This window comes from Myxine glutinosa, chromosome 9, assembly GCF_964187855.1.
Source record: "Myxine glutinosa chromosome 9, kmMyxGlut1.1, whole genome shotgun sequence".
In the NCBI taxonomy this organism is placed as follows: Eukaryota; Metazoa; Chordata; class Myxini; order Myxiniformes; family Myxinidae; genus Myxine; species Myxine glutinosa.
In genome coordinates this window covers 116,412,001-116,437,124 of record NC_136269.1, presented here as the reverse complement: position 1 = coordinate 116,437,124, position 25,124 = coordinate 116,412,001, and the positions used below count along the sequence as shown (strand labels likewise).

At 49.5% G+C, this 25,124-nt stretch overlaps 1 protein-coding gene across 2 annotated transcripts in view; it reads left to right on the top strand.

Moving 5' to 3' along the window:
* BROX (BRO1 domain and CAAX motif containing) overlaps window positions 1–25,124 on the top strand; it is a 64,349-nt gene that overhangs the window by 20,958 nt on the left and 18,267 nt on the right. For both annotated transcript variants that reach the window (XM_068128445.2, XM_068128446.2), the window contains exons 4-5: window positions 15,998–16,093; window positions 16,192–16,264. In XM_068128445.2, the coding sequence (XP_067984546.1) occupies window positions 15,998–16,093; window positions 16,192–16,264 (169 nt within the window). The remainder of the gene's footprint in view (window positions 1–15,997; window positions 16,094–16,191; window positions 16,265–25,124) is intronic.

Here is a 25,124-nt window from a genome sequence, read left to right as displayed (position 1 = left end):
TTGAAGCTCAACCGAAGGTGGACCTTGCAACATGACTATGACCCTAAACATACCAGTAAATCCACCAAGGAATGGCTGAAAAGAAAGAAATGGAGGGTTCTGGAATGGCCACGTCAAAGCCCGAATCTAAATCCCATCGAGATGTTGTGGGGGGATTTGAAACGAGCTGTGCATGCAAGAAACCCCTCAAACGTCACACAGCTGAAAGAATTCTGCATGGAGGAGTGGGCAAAAATTTCTCCCAGTCGATGTCGGAGACTGGTAGACAGTTATAATAAACGCCTACTTGAGGTTGTTTCTGCCAAAGGGGGCAATACCACCGATTGGAGACAATGGTGTACTTACTTTTTCCACATGTGAAATTTGCATTTATGTTTATTTAAATTATACAAAGGACTACAAAATGTAAATGTTTCATGATATTTGTTATATTATATCACCTTTATCTATCAATATTGTTGAAATGAAGATCAAATAGCTGTATGTTGAAATATGTGGAAAAAGTCGAAACTTTACATGGCGTGTACTTACTTTTTCACGTGACTATATATATATATGTATATATATATATATATATATATATATATATATATATATATATATATATATATATATATATATATATATATTGTTACAGACGCGGCTTTAGATGTTATATTGACCGAGCGGTGGTGTATTTAACCGCGTCCGAACAGTTACTCCCCGATTAAAACCCGATTCCACCCGACGTTGACCAGATCGCCCCACAGATATTCAATCGGGAAATCTCTAAAGCGACCGAAAGAGAATGAAAAAGAAGAAGAAGAAGAATACGGAGGAAGAACAGATTTATTATACACACACAGCAATGGATGGAAGAAGCAGTAACACAGCGAATCGTTAACTTACACTATTCATTTTTACTTAGCCCCAAGACAACGAGTAGGACAGGACGTTCACACTTACACAGGGGATATTGCAGGCAGGTAGGGCTTGAGATGGATTGCTTGAGAGGGAGGCAAGGTCGGGAGGCCGCAGTTCGCAATTCCTCGCGGTTTTGGCGGGAAACCCTCCGTCGTGTATCCGCTGCGGGAGACGTCACGCGCTGGTTCGGCACACCTGCTCCTCTTCTTGGGGTGGAGCCGTCTCCCTCCTTTCAGCGCGTCTCTCCAAAGCTGGTTTCCTTGCCGAGTACCTCTCCTCTTTGGCTTGGAGCGTTTCGCATCTCACCGCTTCTCTTGGTGCAGCCTCTTTGCTCATCTCCCAGGGTCATCTCCAAGGCCTCTTTGCTCATCTCCCAGGGTCATCTCCAAGGCCTCTGGTAAAGCAGTCCCTTACAGTCGCTTTTATCACCTCGGGCGAAATCAAGCCGCCGGCTCCGAGGGCACGCCTACCGGGTCGCTCACCGCGGTGTTGATTGGCTGTTAGAGCTGGTTCACTCCTTCCCTCTTATGACGAGGTGGAGACACGCCTTTCTTCCCCAACCCTACCTCGTGGCCAATGGTGGTTTGAAGAAAACCGCCCAAAATGTGGAAGGCAATTGGAAGGGAGGTTTTGGGGAAATTGGAAGGGCCTACGCTTATTTTGTTTGATACAATGCAAAGTCAATCTAGTGGGAAACACATATTTAGCCTACATGGAATAAGGAAATACACTATTTAAAAGATATATCGTGACCTGCGTGTAAGTTTCATGGAATTAACTAGGAGGCCGACTGCGACCATTATTTACATTAACAGGGTGTTACCGTACTTTTGTAACGTTCACATTGTAACGTTTCCACATTCGTTACACTGCACCCTCCTTTCTTCAGGCCCGTACTCGGGCCTATTAAACTTTAACTTAGTGTGACATGTAGGTGTAATTCCCTCTACAATTAACCTGACCCTGAGTGTGACAATTTTAAAACACAAATAAGTATGTCCCCCTATTGCATTGCACCCTGTCTAACAGACTCAAGCCCACAGCTAACCGAATTAGGGAATTATTCTCAAACTATACATTTACGGTGGGGAGCATTATTTACAATGACGTGATTTCTTATTTACAACGCAACCCAGGACCTGTGTTTTTTTTTGGTTTTTTTCTTCTTTTTTTTTTCTTTTTAGGGAACAAGAGAAAGAAATTCCTGTTGGGAGGGAGGAGACAGCACGCATTGCATCGATGCACCAGTACCAATACCACCAAAGCACCCAAAAGCACCACAAAGCACCACAAAGCACCAAAAGCACCACAAAGCACCAAAAGCACCACCCGGTGCGCAGTCACCATGGTTCATAATAAACACAACAAAACAACTGGTGGTGGTCTTCTCTTTCTCTGCTGGGCCGATGTTCTTCCCGACGTCTTCTGGCTTCATGCGGCCTAGTTGGAAATAATAAAAAGCACAACTTGTGTCCATTTTTATTTAGGGCCTCAGGGGCCAACTAAGGGTGGTCCACCTGTTTGGCATAGGTGCCACCTTACCGAGGTCCGCAAGCAAGATTCCCTGGCCACTATGGCCGGTCTCCAACAGAGGTGCCCTGCCCCAGAACCTGGGGTCCATCAAGTGGTACTTGGCCGCAGAACAGCGGTCCATAAAGTGGTACATCAACGCAATGCATGCTGGTTCTGGGAATCTCGGGCGCACAATGGCCACCTCACGCACGCTCCCATCGGCACCCAATGGCGCACAGGTCATGTGGGAGACAAAAGAAAGACAATTGAGCGAGGGGGTAAGGTCACAAGGGTACACGTCAATGAGGCAATGCAAGGTGAAATGCGTACGGAGGGCGAAGTGAGAAAGCTCGTCCCTACCGTACGTCACCCCCCGGTCACCTACCCTACCCTTGCCCTTGCCCTTACCCCATATGTACAAAATCTACACATTACCAATTCGTCACTACTGTCACGTCTTCCCCATATTTCCCCTATACCAAATTCGTCACCACAATCCCTCTACTTCAAAATTTGCCATCACCAATTCATCATCAATCCTCATAAGGAGGGAGAGATGGAATTACGCACAATGTCACATCCACGTCATGATGCGTCTCACAATCCAAACATTTGCATCATAAAAAATAATCAAAACATGGCATGGTGTGGAGTACCTGTCACCTCAGGTGAGTGGATGCAGATGGTGCGAGGAGATCCTTCATCCTAACTATTTTCTAAATGACTTTAACACACTTTACACTACCCGGGGTCTTTCCCTGCCAATCCATTGGCCAACTTACACTATGGGTTCTAAAAACCAATTCCCATTGACCAAACTGTGGTGCCTCTCAATTTGGGGTCTCACTCCCCCGATTCATCTCCCGGTGCCTTCGCACAATTTCTGGGCTGCGACGTCTCGCTCTCCCAACAGGTCTACCCACCTGCACACCTCCACCACTGTAGTTGCCACCCGAGCTTACCTAGCTCCTCACCCTAACCTAACTAACTGGGGACAGCCCCTCTCCTGGCTCTGTCACCCCATGGTGCCCTCTGGCACTGGGCTACCCGGGTCCGTCCTCCGGATCCTCGGGCCCCATCCACAACAACTACTACCGGCTCCCAGAGCCCACCTGCGGCCTCACCTGGCCGACATCCTCACAGTGGTGGAGTGCCCAAACCAACTACACACACTAACAGGCTACACGCCCAGCCATTTCCACAACACTAATGCACCCATCCACATACCATTCTGCCACCCGCACCACAGATGCCAATATCCAACCACAATTTACCTGTACCCTCTACCTAACACTTACACTACCCGCCCCGGGTATCCGTGATGGGGGTCCACTCTTCCCCCATTCACACCTTCGCACCATCCACTCCACTCCACAATTTCCACCATTCTCACTCCACGACCATCCATTCCACTACTCCAGATATTCCACACTACCATTTATTCCACACAGCCACATACACCTGTTGTTGCACACCTGTGCCCTCACACCTGGTGCCACCTGCACCCTCCTTTCTTCCTGGACCATTTGGTCAACACAACACGCAATCACCACTACTCCCTCATGCACTGCTCCACACACCTGTTCAGTTGCACACCTGTGCAATCACACCTGTTCCATTCTCACCTGTTCAATCCTCACACACACGGCATCATCTCAGCTAACTATTCCCCTCTGAAACTTGCGCTTCCCAGTCGTCCCTTTAAACTATTGCGCTCCCACGTCATTATAATCCACACTAATCTACCTGCGTCCCCACTACAGGTATCAGTCACTAACTAAACTTAACGTTACCTAATGTCATCTTCGCTAGGGCCCTATCAATATCCTAACCCACCCGGGCTAGTTTTCACTGCCATACACCCCATAGACTATAGCGCATTTGCCCCACCTTCTGTGAGGGATGACAGCGTTGCCATCCCACCACAGCGGGGCATCTCACTACCATCCCCCCAGTCCTCTGACGCTACGAGCCCCCGTCGCAAGAGGTACTGGGCCCTGCCTCGGCATCTAGAGCCGAGGCGATCCATGAGGGCGCTTGCTCGCCGGCATAAGGTCTTGTCCGGTCGGCATGGACGATCCGAGGGGGGGTCCGTGGCCCCATTTTGATCTTAATGACCACGTCACAGATTTGCGACAGGACGACTCCCGGGCCTTGCCAGGGGGAGGTGAGTTTTGGGCACCTTCCCTTCCGCCTCCGGGGATTAAAGAACCAAATCTTCATCCCCGGAGCGTATTGACTCCCCTGGCTCCGGTCGTCGTACCTGCGCTTCATCTTGGCCCCCGCCAGATGGAGCTGGCGGCGGGCGAAGGCATGGACCCGCTCCATGCCTTCCTCCAGGTGACGTGCGTAACCCTCCCTCGGCGGTGTGTCCGTGGTGTCTGGCACGGGACCGCATAGCAAGTCGGCGGGAGCCCGTAACTCCCGCCCATACATAAGCAACGCTGGACTGCATGCGGTGGCCCCGTGCTGGCTAGTTCGGTAGGCCATCAACAGGTACGGGAGATGTTCGTCCCAGTCATCCTGACGGGTGGTGGTGAACAATGCCAGTTGTTGGATCAATGTTCGATTGAACCTTTCCACCATCCCGTCAGATTGTGGCCGCAAGGGCGTGGTCCTGGTTTTTCGAATTGACAGGAGTCTGCACACATCTTTTAGTAATTGGCTCTCAAAATTTCGACCCTGATCGGTGTGCAGCTCCTGTGGAATCCCGTGCCGACATACAAATCCTTCTACGAAGGCCTGTGCTACCACCCCTGCTTCTTGGTTGGGGAGGGCATAGGCCTCCGGCCACTTGGTGAAATAGTCCATTACAACGAGGATATACTTATTACCTTGGCGGGTGCGGGGCAGCGGTCCTAGAATATCCATAGCCACCCGCTCAAGGGGGGCCCCCACCTGATGTAATTGAAGGGGGGCCCTCATCCTCTGTGCTGGTCCCTTTTTGGCAGAACAGGCGTCGCATCTCCGACACCAGTCCTGTATGTCGCGCCCCATATTCACCCAATAGAACCTCCGGCGGACCCGAGATATTGTCTTTGTCCTGCCCAAATGGCCGCCGGAGCGGGTACCATGCACCTGTTGCAATATGACGTTCTTGAATTTGTCAGGGACTATCACCAGCCAGGAAGTTCTATCAGAGGAAACCTCCACCCATTTGCGATACAAGATGTTGCCTTTCAATTCCAGGGTCTGCCACTGAGCCCAATACGCCTTTGTTTGCGCCCCGAGGGGGGTGACCTCTTCCCCCTTTGGTCTTTGCCCCAATTTGACCCATTGGAACACCGGCCCCAGAACAGGATCCTCCTGCTGGGCCGTGCTCCAAGCCAACTCTCCAAATTCCTCGTCCGCGGTTAGTGGCAAAATTGGCCCTCTCACCCGGGTTGCCCGGACGACGAGAATCGGGGCGGAATCGCCCAATTGCTCCCTCTCCTCATGTCTCGCACAAAATTTGCAGTTTTCCCCCAGACAAGGACGCCGAGAGAGTGCGTCCGCATTACCATGGGCCTTCCCGGCCCTATGGGCCACATCAAAATCGTACTGCTGCAACTTTTCCAACCACCTTGCAATTTGGCCCTCCGGTTCCTTGAACCGAAGGAGCCATTGCAAGGAGGAATGGTCAGTTCTAACCAAAAATTTCCGCCCGTACAGGTACGGGTGGAAATGGTTCATGGCAGCCAGCATGGCCAATAACTCTTTGCGAGTGACGCAATAATTTCGCTCGGGCCTACTTAAGGCCCGACTATAGTAACCAATCACTCTCTCCACGCCCTCCTGTGTCTGAGACAAAACTGCGCCCAATCCTTCCTGGCTCGCATCCGTGTCCAGGGTAAATGTCCCGTCACTAGTGGGGTAAGCGAGAAGGGGTGCGGATGTTAGACACCCCTTCAATTTTTGGAAGGCCTCGTGACACTCCCGTGTCCAATTAAATCGCGTCCCCTTCTCCGTAAGCCGGTGGAGGGGACGGGCCAACTCTGCAAATTTCGCCACAAAGCGCCGGTAGTAGGAGCAGAGTCCCAAAAATCCCCGCACCTCCTTGATGGTACGTGGTGCGGGCCACTCCTCTACCGCTTTGATTTTGTCTGGGTCCGTTTTTACCCCCTCGCGGCCGATCACGTGACCTAGATAGGCCACCTCTCTTGCAAACAAAGTGCACTTACTCGGGTTCAGCTTCAACCATGCCTGTCTGAGGCACCCGAACACCTGGTCCAAATTAGCTACTGCCTGGGGGAACGTTTTGGCATGTACTAGGACGTCATCCAGGTACACCAGGCATGATTGCCATGGCATGCCGCCTAGTACATGCTCCATCAATCTCTCAAAGGTGGCGGGGGCGTTACACAAACCAAACGGCATCACAGTAAACTGATACAGTCCCTTACCTGTGGAAAATGCCGTTTTCTCCTTCCCTGCCCTATCCATCTCCACCTGCCAATACCCACTCTTGAGGTCCAAAGTCGAGAACCAATTTGAGCCCGCAACGGCATCGAGGGTATCGTCAATCCTTGGCAGGGGATATGAGTCCTTGAGTGTCACGTTGTTTAGCTGGCGATAGTCCACGCAGAACCGCGTGGTCCCATCCTTCTTTTTGACCAGCACAACAGGTGACATCCAAGGACTTCCCGAGGGCTCGATCACACCTGCGTCGAGCATTTTTTCAACCTGCTCGTCAGCTTCCGCCCTCTTGCTCCAAGGGAGCCGTCGGGCGGCCTGACGAATAGGCCGGGCCTCACCGGTGTGGATCTGATGTTTCACCAGGCCCGTACGTCCAATATCCTCGGTGGACAAGGAGAAGAGGTCCAAATGGGACCCAACCAGTTTGTGTAAGGCCTCCCTCTGGGTACCTCCCAACTCTACACTACTACGATTTACCATCTCGCAAATGGGATCGGGCCAATTCCTAGAATTTATTGAAGGCTCCCCCTGGGGCCGGCTCGGCTGGACGTTCTCGCCCCTCACTGACGCGACTTCTCTAACTGGGGTGCAGCCAGCTACCTTCGTGCCCCTTACTATAGTGCGTGGTTCTGCGCTACTATTAATTACTCGGACGGCCACCACCGGCCCGTCCGTTTTTACAAGGGTACGGCCCACGATTAAACCCGGTATGGATAGCGCTGCCACCGGTTCGACCAGGCCGCAGGATTCCTGCCATGTCGGGCGAGCTGACCATCGGGCCGGCACGATGGCCTCGGCCCCCGGAGGGATGGTCACGGCCTCAGGAGCCTCCAGCTCCACCCTCTCGGCCGTGCTCACCCCCTCCAATGGTAGCTCTTCCACTCCCCATCGCAGGATCCCCCGACTCAAGTCGATTTTACAACCGCTGGCAGTCAACAAATCCAACCCTATTAAGCACGGGTCGCACACCTCCGCCACCCAAACCTCTATCTCTTCCTTTACCGATCCCAACTTGAGGGTCACAAAACCACGCCCTATGATCGGAGCCGTTGCCCCGGTAGCCAACTGCAAACTATGATTTTCCAGACGCTGGATTTTACCCCAGCCGTCTGCACTCGAATTAAGGACCACGGGGCTGATGATTGTGGCGCTGGCTCCCGTGTCCACCACGGCGTCCACCCCCACGCCGGCAATTTTGCACCGAATTGTCAAACTACCCGTCCCAATTCGGCCACAATGAATGACCTGTCGCGTCAACGAGGGCTTCTCCCCATCCCCTACTGCCGAACACCGCCCTGCATGCCCGGCACGTTCTAGTTTCCCGGGTCCTGGCGGGGGGGGGGTGTCTGAGGTCGGCTAGGCCGATCTATACGGGGCGGAGTTGAGGGCATCGGTTGGCGGGAAACGTCCCGGCGCGGAGCTCGACACTCCCATGCACGGTGACCCATCCGAGCACAATTATAGCACCTCACCTGGTAAGGTGCTTGCCTCCGGTATTCCAAATTCCCCCCCTTGTATGTCCGAATTGGGGTACTCTGTCGGGGACTACCGGGTGCCACCGCTGGGGCCGCCTGCCATGGTCCAGGTCCCGCCAGGCGCCGATCCACTAACCTCCGGACCATGCTTTCCAGGTCAGGGCCCCCGTCGGGGGCGGGCCCCATCTGACGCACCGCCACTGCATGGCGCTCGCCTCCCCGGGCCAGGGGCCTCGCTGCTTCCCAACGGGCTGCAGCGTCGGCCGCCTGACTCATGGTTTGCGGGCGCCACATGGCGAGCTGTTGCCGGAGCTTCAGATCCGGAAGGGCCTGAATAAAGTGATCCAGCGCCAGGCTTTCCTGGGAACTCGCTGCCATGTCCGCGTGTGCAATCCCGACCGCGCGGCGAATATCGTGAGCAAGTTCCCCGATGGTCTCCTGGGGCTTGCGTTTTCGCTGCGCAAGTTGGGCTTTAACAAGCTCGCTTTGCTGCTCAATGCCGAACCGATTAATTAATGCCGCACGGAGAGCTGGCAGGGTGAGAGCACCCGGTGGTAAAGCCATCAGCACCTCCGCCGCCGCACCGCGCAGTGCCCCCACCAGGTGTACTCCACCTTCGTCCGGATTCCAACCGTTGCCTTTACATACGTACTCAAACTGCGCCAGGTACGCCCTCAAATCACTCTTGCCGTCATACGGCGCGAGTGGGACCTTGTGGGCGCCCGAAGGTCGGACCCCGCGCGTCACTCCTTGCGGGATCAACGCGGGACCAACCCGTTCGGGCTCCCACAGTCCGTTATTCCCGGGGGGCTCCCGCGCGTCCCCCGTCCCTCCAAACACTACCCCTCCTGGTGTCGATGCCTGGGTCGCCCCTCCGCAACCCGCTACCCACGCCATACCCCCACACCCTTGCTCACCAGCACCCCCCTCACTCCCCATAGCCAAACCTCCTTGCACACCTCCCCTGTCCATCCACTCCGGACCAGTCATACATCTTACCATTGGTCCCTCACGAACACCCGGGTCTACACCACCCCCCAAGCCGACTGAATCTCCCCTCACATCATATACATTGCCACTCACCTCCGTACTTCGTCGTCGCACCTCCTCTGCCACCTGCAAACTTTTTATTTGGTTAGTGAGCACCTCATCATGATTTGAACACAGACCTTGTACATATTCCATGACTTCCTCCTTTATCTCCCTTTTAGTTTCCCTCCGTCTCTTCTTAATTTCACTCACCCCCTCTTCCACCTCCTCTAATTTTTCCTTTACCTCCTTCATCTCCCGGTGCGCCCCCTCTATCTCTTCCTCTAACGCCACCTTAACCGTTTCGATGTGCGTCCTCACCTCTCGGTCCTTAGTCTCCATCACTTCTGTCACCTCCTCCAACTTCTTCGTCAACCCCTCATGTACCATCTGACATTCCTTTTGTGTTGCTATTAATTCGTTTTTAATGTCCTTTTGTGTCGCTTTCAAACCCCCGATGATTGCAGTGTTCTTTTCCACTTGGTCCGCTAGTTCCCTTTGTCCGACTGTCAGCTGTTCTACTCCCTTCGTCAGATCTTCTATTCCCCCTTGTAACTTAGCCGTATTATTTCTCACCTCTTTCTCCATACGCTTCTCACCTCGCTTTACCTCCTCGCGCAGCCCCGAAACCTCCTCACTCACCCCTCGTCGTATTTCCTCCATCTCTTTTGTAGATGCCACCCTCATCTGTCCCAATTCATCCCTCTGAGCATCCAGTTTGGTTTCTACCCCGATTTTCACCTCCTCTATCTGCTCTCCCATTTGTTTGATTTCCCTGGCAGATTGTTCCCCTATTTCCCGCAATTTGTCCTCCATCCTATTTTCTAACCCCATTAACCCATTTTTCACCCCCTCTAACTGATTCTCCTGGGCAGCCATTCTGTTTTCCACCCCCGTTAACCCATTCTTTACCTCTTTTATCCCGTTGTCTAACCCCTCAAAATTATTGTCTAACTTCCCAAATTTCTTGTCTAACTCCTTAAAATTATTGTCGAACTTCCCAAATTTCTTGTCTAATCCCTCACCGGTACCCCTCGCTTCGTCCCTCATTACTCCCAATTGCTCACTCTGAGCATCCATCCGGTTCCCCATTACCCCCATTTGGCCCTCCAATCGCTCACTATCAGCCCTCATTTGCTCACTCTGAGTATCCATCCGGTTCCCCATTACCCCCATTTGGCCCTCCAATCGCTCACCCATTTGTTCCATAAGGGCCCTCATTTGCAGGAGGAAAAGGTTCGAATCCACCAGCGGCGCTGCTACGGTCGCGGCAAAATTTGGTGCCGCTACACCCACGTGCGTGAGGACGCCACTTTGCGCGTCTGATACTTCCGCAACCACATTGCTATTTTTCTCCTCCTCCCTATCCTCCACATACATTTCCCCGAGGTCCTGGGTCGATTCCACCCTGTCTATCTCTCCCACCGACATCCGATCGCCTTGATTGTCCATGGCGCGATCTCAAAATTCGGGTTTTGCTTTATAAAACAAAATAAATTTCGGCAGCTTGTAATTTTGAGCGCGTTAAGCGCGCTTCGGGTCCGATTTCGGGTCCGATCTCCCTCCTCGACACCAATTGTTACTCTAATAGTACAATTGGTGTTCCAAAATTTGGGCCTAACAAATTTAGTCCCAGGTCCGAATTCCACTCCTCGACACCAAATGTTACAGACGCGGCTTTAGATGTTATATTGACCGAGCGGTGGTGTATTTAACCGCGTCCGAACAGTTACTCCCCGATTAAAACCCGATTCCACCCGACGTTGACCAGATCGCCCCACAGATATTCAATCGGGAAATCTCTAAAGCGACCGAAAGAGAATGAAAAAGAAGAAGAAGAAGAATACGGAGGAAGAACAGATTTATTATACACACACAGCAATGGATGGAAGAAGCAGTAACACAGCGAATCGTTAACTTACACTATTCATTTTTACTTAGCCCCAAGACAACGAGTAGGACAGGACGTTCACACTTACACAGGGGATATTGCAGGCAGGTAGGGCTTGAGATGGATTGCTTGAGAGGGAGGCAAGGTCGGGAGGCCGCAGTTCGCAATTCCTCGCGGTTTTGGCGGGAAACCCTCCGTCGTGTATCCGCTGCGGTAGACGTCACGCGCTGGTTCGGCACACCTGCTCCTCTTCTTGGGGTGGAGCCGTCTCCCTCCTTTCAGCGCGTCTCTCCAAAGCTGGTTTCCTTGCCGAGTACCTCTCCTCTTTGGCTTGGAGCGTTTCGCATCTCACCGCTTCTCTTGGTGCAGCCTCTTTGCTAATCTCCCAGGGTCATCTCCAAGGCCTCTGGTAAAGCAGTCCCTTACAGTCGCTTTTATCACCTCGGGCGAAATCAAGCCGCCGGCTCCGAGGGCACGCCTACCGGGTCGCTCACCGCGGTGTTGATTGGCTGTTAGAGCTGGTTCACTCCTTCCCTCTTATGACGAGGTGGAGACACGCCTTTCTTCCCCAACCCTACCTCGTGGCCAATGGTGGTTTGAAGAAAACCGCCCAAAATGCGGAAGGCAATTGGAAGGGAGGTTTTGGGGAAATTGGAAGGGCCTACGCTTATTTTGTTTGATACAATGCAAAGTCAATCTAGTGGGAAACACATATTTAGCCTACATGGAATAAGGAAATACACTATTTAAAAGATATATCGTGACCTGCGTGTAAGTTTCATGGAATTAACTAGGAGGCCGACTGCGACCATTATTTACATTAACAGGGCGTTACCGTACTTTTGTAACGTTCACATTGTAACGTTTCCACATTCGTTACAATATATATATATATATATATATATATATATAATATATATATATATATATATATATATATATATATATATATATATATATATATATATTTGTTACTGTCGCGGTTAAGATGTTATTTTTTGGACCGAGCGGTTGGTATGACCGCGACCTAACAGTTCCCCCGATTCTTCCCCAACTCACCCGATTCACCCCCAACTTTGGCCGTATCGCACCGCAGCTGCCCAATCTGGAAAACTCTAAAACGACCGAATGCAAAGAGGAAAAGGAATAAGACGAGAAGACGGACAGAAGAGTAATTGGATTTATTATACACACAAGCAAAAAGAAAGCAGTCACGTTTATTTACAGACGAGATTAGATACACAGTGCAACGCTAGCTTACCTACAGTCTTAATTAACCCAGGGACAGAACAAACAAAAGACAGACTCACACGGGGAATGATGACAGGAATTGGCTGGAAGGAGAGGATGGCTTGGAGTTGTATTGTGTAGCACAATCGGCGCGTTTAGCAGCCGCCGTTCCTTCGCGGCCCTGCTCAAAACCGCCGTCCAGGCCCCATGCGGCTGTTGAGTGTGGTTGCTGCTGTGGCCGCCGCTGCTGCTGCTGCTGTGGACGTCGCGTGCTTTTCCAGGATTACAGCAGGCTTTGTGCTTTCTGGGATGTCCTCTCCTTGGATGTTCTCTATGTTCTCTTGGTCCAATCACTCCTCACCACCGACAACTCAACGCAACCAACGCAACCACTGACCACCACAACGCAACCACTGACGACCAAAACCACACAACTCAGCTCTGCTTCTTGGACCCTCTCTCTTCTCAACGGCTTGGGCTCCCTTTTCTCTGCCGGTAAAAGCTCATCTCTCAAAGCTTGTCTCAGCTTCTCTTTTGGGAGCGTCGCGCTGCGGATTTTAGCTGCGGTCACGCCTGCTCATTCCCTCCTCTCAGCGCCTCTCTTTAAAAGCGCAGCCTCTTCTCATCTCAATGCTCCGTACTCATCTCTTTCTTCTTCAAAGCTCGTCTCTTTTGGACACGCCCTGCCTTGGGTTATATAGGCCCCGCCCCTCAACCTTTGCGAACCTCCCCGATCGCTCTTCCTCCGCCCTCTCTAGCCAAACCCCTGGCTCATGGTTGGTCGAGTGGGGCTGGCTCACTCCTCCCCTCTATGACGAGGTGGAGACACGCCTTTCTTCTCCGACCCTGCCTCGTGGTCAATGGCGGTAATTGGAGCGGAGGTAGTTTCTAATCGACGAAAAGGGGGAATGGAGGTTTTGGGAATGGGAATGAAGGGAATCTATCTCTTTCACTGGTGCAATGGAGTATTTCAATTAATGGGAGACACAGCCTTACCCTAAAACACAGAATAAGATATAACTATTGAACAGGGGTATTCTATGATTGGCTGTGGTGTGGATGCTTTATGGACTAATTATGGGATGCCCTTTGACCTTTACACAGCTCCGGAGGCAGGAGGCGCAGAATAAACAATAATAATAATTCACACAATCAAAAAAATATACAGTCCTCATATCCGCAACTATATATATATATATATATATATATATATATATATATATATATATATATATATATATATACCGTATATATATATATATATATCACACACACACACTTATTTTTCCTTTCACCAATAGATGCAAAAATCGATTATAATTTCTCAGCGTGGTCCTGGAACAAAACACAAAAAATCGATTTATTTATAATGGCACTTGCAGCCCACACAACTCCTACTCCCCCCTCCCTCTACTCCCCAATCCTCCCAAGCATGATTAATAGTAAATATCATCATTCTAAACCAACCCTGTGCATTGCCAAGCCCCATGTATGCCCTTCTCATCGGCGTTGAAAAGTAAATAAGCCAGATACCTTGTCTCCCTCTGGAAAGTCTACTTGAATGTTGGTAATGATGGCATCCTGAATCTAACCATGTCCGTGTGTCTGCCTTAGCGGAGTTGTGTCGAAGTTAAATAGCTGAAATGACTATTACAGTGGGGGTCCTTTGACTGACGACCAATGTGTGTGTTTGTAGTCGTGTTGTGTTGCAAAATGATCAGACTCTGTATTAATTACTCATAATTACCCTCGCCACAGTAGAGGGTATTGCATTTGGCTCCATTTGTCTGTCTGTTTGTTTATTTGGCTGCAAATAATGTGCCAATGTAGACCACTGTTTTTACACGTTGTCATTTTTTTTCAACTGAGTACCTCTATAAAGGATGTACAACTAGAACGGCACTCTGTAGAGCACATAACTCCACCAGGCTGAACAGTTTACATTTTGTATCCCACTGATAGGCCGGGTCTGGATTCGGACCTGAAGCAAAATCTAATCGCTTGTTCTTGTCTCACCAACTCATCCACCAAATTTTGTTATAAGTTCACAACATTTTGAAATGTATGTCGTTTTTGTTGGCTCATCTCTCAAATGAGAAGAATCACTTAAAGTAATTTTAAAAAAACTCTCCTATCAAGATCCAGATTTGGACCTGCACCAAAATCAAATAAATTCTTCCTTGTCTCACACCCTGTCCTGGTGTTGGCTTAGCGGTTAGGGTGCCGGCTTGGGATCCTAGAATCCTGGGTTCGAATCCCGGTCAATCGCTGAATTAATGCCAGGGGGGTTGACTCAGCCTGTCATCCTTCCGAGGTCGGCAAATTGAGTACCAGCTTGCTGGGATGAATGATCACGGTGTGTACGCCGGTTTAGAATAGGTACACCGTATCCCTGCGCATCGTAAGAGCGTGACCAAGGGTTGGCGTCAGGAAGGGCATCCGGCCATAAAACATTGCCTCAAACAGGGAACCGTGATTGTCATGGGGCCCGCAAGGCTAACCCCCGCTCTAGTGGGGAAAATGGCCTTAAAACGATCATTCTTGTCTCACACCCAACCTGTCCACCAAGTTTCATCTGAATCTGTCCATAACCTTTTGAGATATCATGCTATATATCGTTGTTTTAGCCCTGTCTCTCAATGGTGAAGAATCACTTTTAAATTATTGGATCCAAATTCGGATCTTTACCAAAATCAAAACAATTCTGCATTGTCGTACACACAACCTGTCCACCAAGTTTCGTCCGAATCCGTCCATAACTTTTTGAGATATAGTGCTACATACGTTTTTTCATCCCTGTCTCTCAGTGGTGAAGAATCACTCAAAATAAATTCTCGTATCTGGATCCGTATCGGGATCATCCCCAAACTGAGATATTTTTGTCCTTGTCACATACCCAATGTGTCCAGCAAATTTTTTATCAGAATCCGTCCACAACCGTTTGAGATATCCTGCAGATAAACAGACGGGTGAAAACATAACCTCCGTCCACCTTTGGTTGGCGGTAATTATAATGCAAGTGCGTTTATAAATATGTACTATGAAACCATACAAAACAGGTCCTGGTGAGGGGCTGCAATCTTTGCTGCTCTTTCTTGTTAACACAAGTGTAACTTTCACGATAACCAGACAGACCTCAACAATCTATCCTCAGACATCCAAAGCGTTGTTTATGAAAGCCATCTGGTGCTAAAAGCTTTTGTGTGCGCTCAGGTCACTGACAATGTTCCAATTATTTTACTTTCCTATGTTGTCGATCTGATTCTATTTTGTTTGTTCAGGTGTTGAAAGATAATGTCTGATTGTTTGTGACATCATAAAGGGAGGGATGTGGTTCTGATGCTTTGCTTAATACCCACTCTTGTGGCCGATCCATTCGACACATAGTAAATGATGTATTTCTCTGAGTGTGTGAGTGAACAGGTCTTGAATAACAAATTATGACGAGGTCTTGTCCGATTACTGGTTCTGGAATTATTAATATTACTTTCATATCAAATTTGCAAAGCTAGTGAGAGAAGTAATAAAGGCTTACCCATGCTGTTGTGTGCTTCCATTGCAGGACACAGCAAGATGCGCTGTTTGAACTTGTGTCGATGGCATTCAACGTGGCTCTGTGGTACACAAAGTTTGCATCCCGCCTCGCCGGCAAAGAGGAGTGCGTTTTGCGCTTCATTCTCACACTGAACATTTTTATCTCTGAAAAGTGCGCATTCGCATGCAGTGATCATTGATGTACTGTATTTGACATTGCAGCATTTCTTCGGATGATGCAAAGGAGGTACATACCTGTCTCAAAGTCGCGGCAGGAATATTTAAGAGTATAAAGGTGAGTATGATTTACCTTTGCTATTCAAAATATTTTTTGTGGTTATGGCTTCTAGAGTGTAAAAGAGTCAACCTATAGTATAACGATAGTTATTTCACAGTATCTGTTTAGTTAAGTGTGATGTAATACATGTGGATAGATATGTGTTGTGAATGTATTAGATGGTTGTGTGTGTTCATTTTCCATCTATGTAACTTTTTTTCTTTATCTCTCTCCATCTCTTTCGCTTCTGCAGCGCAGCAAGCATTCAATGACTTATCTCTCACTTCCTTAATCTCCCTAATCTGTGCAAACCGGGGGGAGTCACCCATTACTAGTCCCCTACCGGTGTACACCGGAGGGAACTATAGGTTTGCACTGTACACCCTCCGTCTGTCAGTCTGTCCGTCTGTCAGTCCGTCACGCAAAGAACAGTTTTCCGGACTTTTTTTCTTCTAAACTCTTAATGCTAATGATTTCAAACTTGGTACATGGTTTCCTCATGATAAGTTACAGATCAAGTTCGAACTTCACGACATTTCGATCATTTTTGACAAAGTTGTGGCACTTTGAACTTTTGTAATTTCCCCAACAGTTTTCCGGACGACAGACTGCTGGTAGGGGACATGTATTGCAGCGCAATACTCAGAATGCTTGTTTCCTCTATCGCCCAAAGAGTCACCTCCGGCCAGAAGAATGGCAGGCTAAGTCATTTAAAACCAAGTTAAACCAGCCAGAAGTCACCAAGCCTTGACAGGGCCAAATACTGGATCGAAAAGCAACACACCCCATCACAGCCAGACCAATCCGTGAGGAAGGTTGGCTGAAACCCCCCTCCCCCCACCAACCCCTCCAAGGACCAATCACGCGAGGTGACCGACGATGGGGACTTTGAAGCATCATCCAATGAGGTTGGGCAGTCATAAGTGTTGAGGGTGATAGGTGGCCATATAAGGCAGGACATATGAGCATCCTACAGACTTGGGACTTTGAGAGAATTTCGACTTTAGCTGGTGTCTTTTGGCTGATTTTTTTTTTTTTTTTTTTTGTGTACAACATTGAGGCTCGTGTAAGAGCTAACATTAATCACAAAAACATGAACGGACACATAAAACATGCGGGAGACAAGATGGGGAGAGAGAAGGAAGCACACAAGTGCAATAACGGTAGAGAACAGGGACAATGAGAGATCTGTGGGAGGGAGAGGGCTTGGGGGGTGAGGGGCAGGGGAAGGGGGAGTGAGTGGGGGAGGGATAAAACAAATGGACACTGCTAGGACTTCCAGGAAAGAAGTCAGTATTTCAAAAAAGTGGATCTGGGGTGAATTAACGGGGGTAGAAAAGATCAAGGTTTTGGATGGAGGAAGACAATATATGTGGGTGAACAGCTGAGAAGCTGAGTGAGAAGAGTCTTGATTTTGGCGGTTTCACCAGAAGAGGGTTTCTGGCAGATCTTGTGCGTCCTGCAGGAAAATTTGGGGAACAGAGCACAGACAAAGCAGGGGGAGCAAGGCCAGAGAGGAGTCAGTAGAAGAAAGAAAGACCACCTACCTACCTGAGGTGAGAGAGAGAAAGGCCCTCAGAATCGACTTCATCGCAGGAGATACCAATGATTCTGAAAGATTTGTTTTCAACAGCGTGAAGCCGAGCTAGGTGTGAGGCAGGAGCCCCAGCCCAGAGGGGAGAGCAGTATTCCATTGAGCTGCGGATGAAGGCGTTGTATGTGGTGAGGAGCTCAGAAGTGCCCAGAAAGGACTTTGCACGACGGAGGACTCCCAGTCGGCAACTGGGTTTTTTTTTTTTTTTTTTTTTTTTTTTTTTGTATACTGAATCGAGGCTCGTAAAGAGCTAATATTTATCTCACAAACAAATCAACCAGACCAACAAAACATATAAAAGGAGGGAGCAGAAGACAAGATGGGGAGAGATGGGGAAGCACACAAACACAACATCCGAGAGCAGGGAGATGCGTGGAAGGGAGAGGGCCCGGGGGGAGGAGGCGTGGGAAGGGGGGGGGGGCGGGAGAAGTACAAAACACAAGAACACCAAGGACTTCCAGGACAGAAGTTGGTATTTCAAAAAAGTGGAATTGGGGTGAAATTAGCGGGGGTAGAAAAGATCAAGGTTTTGGATGGGGGAAGATAAGAGATGGTGGTGAACAGCTGTTTTAAAGACCTGGAGGGTGGAGTGGGATTGAAGAGAGTGAGGGAGTTTGTTCCAGAGGCGGGAGAAAAGAGGAATGAAGGAGTGAAGGTGAGCAGAGAGTCTTGATTTTGGCAGTTTAACCATAAGAGGGTTGCAGGCAGATCTTGTGCGACCTCTAGGAATATTTGCGGGACAGAGCCCAGAGAGAGCTGGGGGGGGGGGGGGGCAAGGCCAGAGAGGAGTCGGTAGAAGACGGAAAGACCACCAATCTGCCTGCGGTGAGTGAGTGAGAGGCCCTTGGAGTTAGCTTCATCGCGGGAGATTCCAATGATTCTGAATGCTTTGGTTTCAACAGCGTGAAGACGAGCTAGGTGTGAGGCAGGAGCACCAGCCCAGAGGGGAGAGCAGTATTCCATTGAGCTGCGGATGAAAGCCTTGTACGTGGTGAGGAGCTCAGGTGTGCCAAGGAAGGACTTCGCACGACGGAGGATGCCCAGTCGGCGACTGGCTTTAGAGGCCAGATTTGAAATGTGGTTTTCCCAGGAAAGATCATGGCAGAGAGTGAGACCCAAAAGCTTCAGTGACAGAACTTCTTGGAGAGGATTATTCAGAAAGTGGATGGGAGGGTTGTCCAGTCGGTCTTTTCGGAGAGACATCGTAAGAGTGTGAGATTTGTCAGGATTGAAAGACATGTTCCACTTGTTTGCCCAGTCTGTGATTTTGTCCAGGTCTGCAGAGAGTGAGGCGGCTGCAGACTGCCGATCTGAGGGATGAAGAATGGAGCGACAGAGAGTAGAGTCATCAGCAAAGAGATAGAGAGGATTTTCAAGAGAGTCAGAGAGATCATTGATGAAGACCAGAAAAAGCACAGGGCCCAGAACACTGCCTTGGGGAACTCCAACCTGAACAGGAAGAGGAGATGAGAGAAACCCATTCAGGGCCACACGTTGACTACGACTAGAGAGGAAGTCTGCCAGCCATGCGTGGAGATTTCCATGGATACCAAAAGAGGAGAGTTTGGTGAGCAGAGCTGGGTGCCAGACCGTATCGAAGGCACGTGATATGTCAAGGGAGACTGCTCTAATTTCCTGTTTGGCATTGAGGACCTCCATCCATTGTTGAGAAAGCAGAAGCAGCATGTCCAGAGTAGAGTGTCCAGGTCTGAAACCAAATTGATGATCAGAGATCAAGCCATTGGAGAAGAGGAAAGATTTCATATCTGAAGCAATGATGGATTCCATGACTTTGCTGATAATTGGGAGAAGGCTGATTGGTCTGTAGTTGCTGGGATCTGTTTTTGCACCTTTTTTGTGCAAAGCGGTGATGTTGGCAGATTTCCAAGCAGATGGAAGATGACCTTGAGCAAAAGAGAGGGAGAAGAGAACAGAGAGAGGGAGTGAAAGAGCGGAAGAACAGGATTTTAGGACCCGTGGGCTGATGCCGTCAGGTCCAGTTGCAGAATCAGAGTCGAGGGTTGACAGAAACTTTTCCACCTTGTCAGAAGGAAAGGACACAGAGTCCAGGAGCAACTGTGTACGACTGGGTACGGTGGGTAGAGAGGGATGGGTTTTGGACACAAGATTTAGAGGCAAACACAGAGTTGAGGCATTCAGCTTTTTCACGTGCGGAGTCAGCCGTGTGGCCATTTGAGGTGAGGGAGGGGATGGAGGGGGAACAAACACCAGAAACAGATTTGACCAGATGCCACCAGGATTTGGAAGAGGGAGACAGATAAGAGAGTTCGGTCCTGAGAACGGAGAGATATTGTTTCCTGGCTCTCCTGAGGGTGGATACACACTTGTTTCGGGCTTTGTGAAAGGAAATGAGATTTCCTTCCGTTGGATTTGCTTTCCAGGAGCCGAAAGCAAGTTGTTTCTGGGCAATAGCCTCACCACAAGATTCCGTGTACCAAGGACGGGAGGAAGGGTATGACAACTGAAGACGAGATGGGATAAATCTGTGCATGAGAGAGAGCAATTTACTTTGGAAGAATTCCCAGGATGAGTTGATGTCAGAGGCGGTAGAGATGGGAGACCAGTTCAGATGATTGATGGCTGCTTGAAGACCGTGCTAGTTGGCCTGAGTGAAATGCCAGACTCGTCGACGCTGGGGAGGCTCTCTGAGAATGGTCAGAGAGATGTCCACTTTAACAAGCACATGATCTGAAGAGCCGATTGGAGCAGAAGAAGAGCAGCAGACATTTTCAGGGAAGTTAGTCATAACCCAGTCCAGAAGAGAAGATGCTCCGTTGACAGATCCGGGTCGGGAAATTGACAGATTGTGTCAGTCCCAGTGAGTCACAGAAGTCCTTTGCTGAAGAGCCATGGCTGGTGAGAGAGGTACCCACACCCAGCCAACTGGCATGGTGACAGTTGAAATCACCACATATGAGGAAGAGAGAGTTGGGATGGGTAGATAGAAGTTGGTCCATATTATCAGACAGCGAGATGTAGATGGAGTCATCACTGTTTGGTGGACGGTACAACACACATATGAACAAAAGGTGTTAGCGAAGGGGAAGCCGTAGCCAAAGGTATTCCTGGGGGTGAGGTGGAGAGAGGGCAGAGCAGGGCGAGTGAGGAAGAGAGTTTTTTATAAAGATAGCAACCCCACCTCCAGGACGAGGCTCAGGTCTATCATACCGGAGGAGGGAGTAACCTGGGAGAGATACCAAGGAATCGGAGACATCATGAAGGAGGAAAGTTTCTGTTAAGCAGATCACATCTGGTTTGTCAGAAGCAACCTGGATGGAGAGATCAGTCAAGTTTGAGCGAAGGCCCCGGATGTTTGAGGTCCATACTGTTAAGGAAGAGGAAGGGGGAGCATCGGATACAGAACAGGGGGGGGGGGGGGGGGAGCGGTAGGGTAAGATGTGGAAGAGGAGGAAGAGGTAGGGAGAGCTGTTGAAGGTGTGTCAGAGATTACAGAATAGCTTGGAGAAAGGGAAGAAAGGGGCGGACAAAAGGTTTGATGGTGATTGGGTGAGGCGCAGTGAGGTGTTATTTGAGGAGGGGGAAGAGTGAGGCAGAAGGTTGAGGGAGATGAAGGTGGAAGTTGGAAGGGGGAAGAAGCGGGGAGGACGCTTTGAGGAGGAGGGGTGAGAGGGGAGTCTAGGAGGGGAGGAGCGAGGGAGAGTCTCGGAGGGGAGGGGTGTGGGGGAGTTTTGGAGGGAAGGGGCAAGGGGGGAGATTTGAAAGGGATGGGTGATGGGGAAGATTTGGAGGGGAGGGGCAAGGGGGTTTGATTTGAAAGAGATGGGTGATGGGGATGATTTGGAGGGGAGGGGCAAGGGGGTAGATTTAGAGGGGAGGGGTGATGGGGAAGTTTTGGAGGGGAGGGGTGATGGGGAAGTTTTGGAGGGAAGGGGTGATGGGGAAGATTTGGAGGGGAGGGGCAAAGGGGTAGATTTGGAGGGGAGGGGTGATGGGGAAGTTTTGAAGGGGAGGGGTGATAGGGAAGTTTTGGAGGGAAGGGGTGATGGGGAAGATTTGGAGGGGAGGGGTAAGGGGGAAAATTTGAAAGAGATGGGTGATGGGGAAGATTTGGAGGGGAGGGGCAAAGGGGTATATTTGGAGGGGAGGGGTGATGGGGAAGTTTTGGAAGGGAGGGCAAAGGGGTAGATTTGGAGGGGAGGGGTGATGGGGTAGGTTTGAAGGGGAGGGGTGTTTGGGAAGTTTTGGAGGGAAGGGGTGATGGGGAAGATTTGGAGGGGAGGGGTGAGATTGGATTTTGAAAAGTGTACGTTTATTGGAAAACGAACATTTATTACAAAATGAGTTTCTTGAGACATTCAAGTCAAAAATACGTTTGAGGACGCTGAAGGATGGGTGGAGTTCTGGAGAGTTTAGGGAACGAATGAAAGATGCACTATAAGAAATGGAATTTTTTTTTGGAATGAATAGATTTGGTGAGCAAATCGAAAGCATCTTTTTATAGAAGAAGAAGAAGAAAAAGGTGTTATAGAATATGACACAATACAGTTCTTCAGGGGACAGATTAAACATTTTTTAACAACGTGATCACTTGATCACAAACAACGTGGTCGAAGAACGAACGAACAAGTAAGAACGAACAATGGAAAGAACAGAGAAGGAAAATATTTTTTTGGGTTTTTTTTTTTGAGGAGATTTTAAAACAAGGAAGTATGGGGTGAAAAGACCGGGAAAACCAGAGACCGAAAAGTAATTGCAGCGCGATCGAAGAACCGCTGAGACAAAAACAAAGCCTCAAGCCAAGGTCGGACACAGTAGCCTACTACACTAGGCCTCAGAATACGTGATACGAAAAAACCGACGATTCTGTACACAGGTATGAAAAACCAACACCGAGAATCCTATTAAAGACACCCCAACAGGTACATACACCGAAGGAAAGATAGTTTCGATAAAAACACAATTGTGAAAAATTACTTAACTTCGAAAGCGTGCGAACAGGGACAGCTTTGAATAGACGTCACCTCCAATCTTGCGCATGCGCAGATCCTCGCTTGCGCTTTGGAGGCCAGATTGGAAATGTGGTTTTCCCAGGAAAGATCATGGCAGATAGTGAGACCCAAAAACTTGAGTGACAGAACTTCTTCAAGAGGATTGTTGAGAAAGTAGATGGGAGGGTTGTCCAGACGGTCTTTTCGGAGAGCTATGGTGAGAGTGTGAGATTTTTCAGGATTGAAAGACATGTTCCACTTGTTTGACCAGTTTGTGATTTTGTCCAGGTCTGTGGAGAGTGAGGAGGCTGCAGACTGCTGATCTGAGGGATGAGATATGGAGTGGCAGAGAGTGGAGTCATCAGCAAAGAGATATAGAGGATTTTGCAGAGAGTCGGAGAGATTCCATTCCAGAGAGTCCCAGAACACTGCCTTGAGGAACTCCAGTCTGAACAGTAAGGGGAGATGAGAGAATTCCATTCAGGGCCACACGTTGACTGCGACCGGTGAGGAGGTGTGCAAGCCATGGGTGGATGTTTCCATGGATACCATAGGAGGAGAGTTTGGTGGGCAGGGCAGGGTGTCAGACCGTATCGAAGGCACGAGATATGTCAAAGGAGATGGCTCTGGTTTTCTGTTTGGCATTGAGGACCTCCATCCATTGTTGAGACAGAAGAAGCAGCATGTCCAGAGTAGAGAGACCTGGTCTCAATCCAAATTGATGATCAGGGATGAAGCCATTGGAGAAGAGGAAGGATTTGATATCCAAAGCAATGATGGAATTCCATGACTTTCCTGATAATTGGGAGCAGGCGGATTGGTCTGTATTTGCAAAGATCTGTTTTTGCACCTTCGTTTTGTAAAGTGGTAATGTTGGCTGATTTCCAAGCTGATGGCAGATGACCTTGAGCAAAAGAGAGTGTGAAGAGAGCAGAGAAGAGGGTGTGATAGAGTGGTAGAGCAGGATTTTAGGACCCGTGGGCTGATGCCGTCTGGTCCATTTGCAATATCAGAGTCGAGATTTGACACAAATTTCTCCACCTTGTCGGGAGAGAAGGTCACAGAGTCCAGGAGCACCTGTGTACGAATGGGTAAGTTGGGTACAGAGAGAGACTGGTTTGGGATACCTGATTTTGAGGCAAACACAGAGTTGAGGCATTCAGCTTTTTCATGTGCTGCATCAGCTGTGTAGCCGTTTGAGGTAAGGGAGGGGATTGAGGGGGAACAAACACCAGACACAGATTTGACCAGATGCCACCAGGATTTGGAGTAGGGAGACAGGTTTGAGAGTTCAATCTTGAGATTAGAGAGATATTGTTTCCTTGCTCTCCTGACGGTAGAAACACACTTGTTCTGAGCTTTGTGAAAGGAACGGAGATTGCCTTCTGTTGGACTTGCCTTCCATGAGGCAAAGGCAAGTTGTTTCAGGGCAACTGCCTCACCACATGATTCAGTGTACCATGGACGGGAGGAAGGTATGACGACTGAAGACGAGATGGGATAAATCTGTGCATGAGAGAGAGAGCAATTTACTTTGACTTCCCCAGGATGAGCTGATGTCAGAGGGAGTAGAGATGGGAGGCCAGTCCAGATGATTGATGTCTGCTTGAAGACCGTGCTAGTCGGCCTGAGTGAAATGCCTGACTCGTCGGCGCTGAGGATGCTCTCTAAGAATGGCCAGAGAGATGTCCACTTTAAGAAGCAAATGATCTGATGAACTGAGGACAGTGACCTTTTACAAGCTATGGGTAGTGTTCATAACCGGAGGTTGCGTTAGCTCCTCGGACCTGCCGCAAGGTTCAGATGGTTCAGGCCATATACTCCAGCTCTCTCCCCCCCCTCTCTCTCCATCTCTCTCTCTCTCTCGCTCTCTCTCGCTCTCTCTCCCTCTCTCTCGCTCTCTCTAGCTCTCGCTCTCGCTCTCTCTCTCTCCCTCTCTCCCCCTCTCTCCCCCTCTCTCTCGCTCTCTCTCGCTCTCTCTCGCTCGCTCTCTCTCATTTCCCTTTCAATGATGATTGGGGCCTATATTGTAAAGTGTTAAGCTGATTGTATTTCTCCGATATCCAAGTTCACGAATGTATAAGGGTAATGGGAATGTTCTTGACTTGTAGATACGTGCTTGTTTGATTTGTAGATATGTGCATAACTTCAATAGATGTATAAAACCATTTGTCTCCCGACTCTTCCTGCTCATCGTGATGGTAGCTTATGGCAGCTTAGTGATCGGTTCATTTTGAAAGATTGGGTCATAGATAAGATTGCAGCATGTGACTTGGTTCCGCTCGGCCAATTAATAAGATCTGTCACATGATTG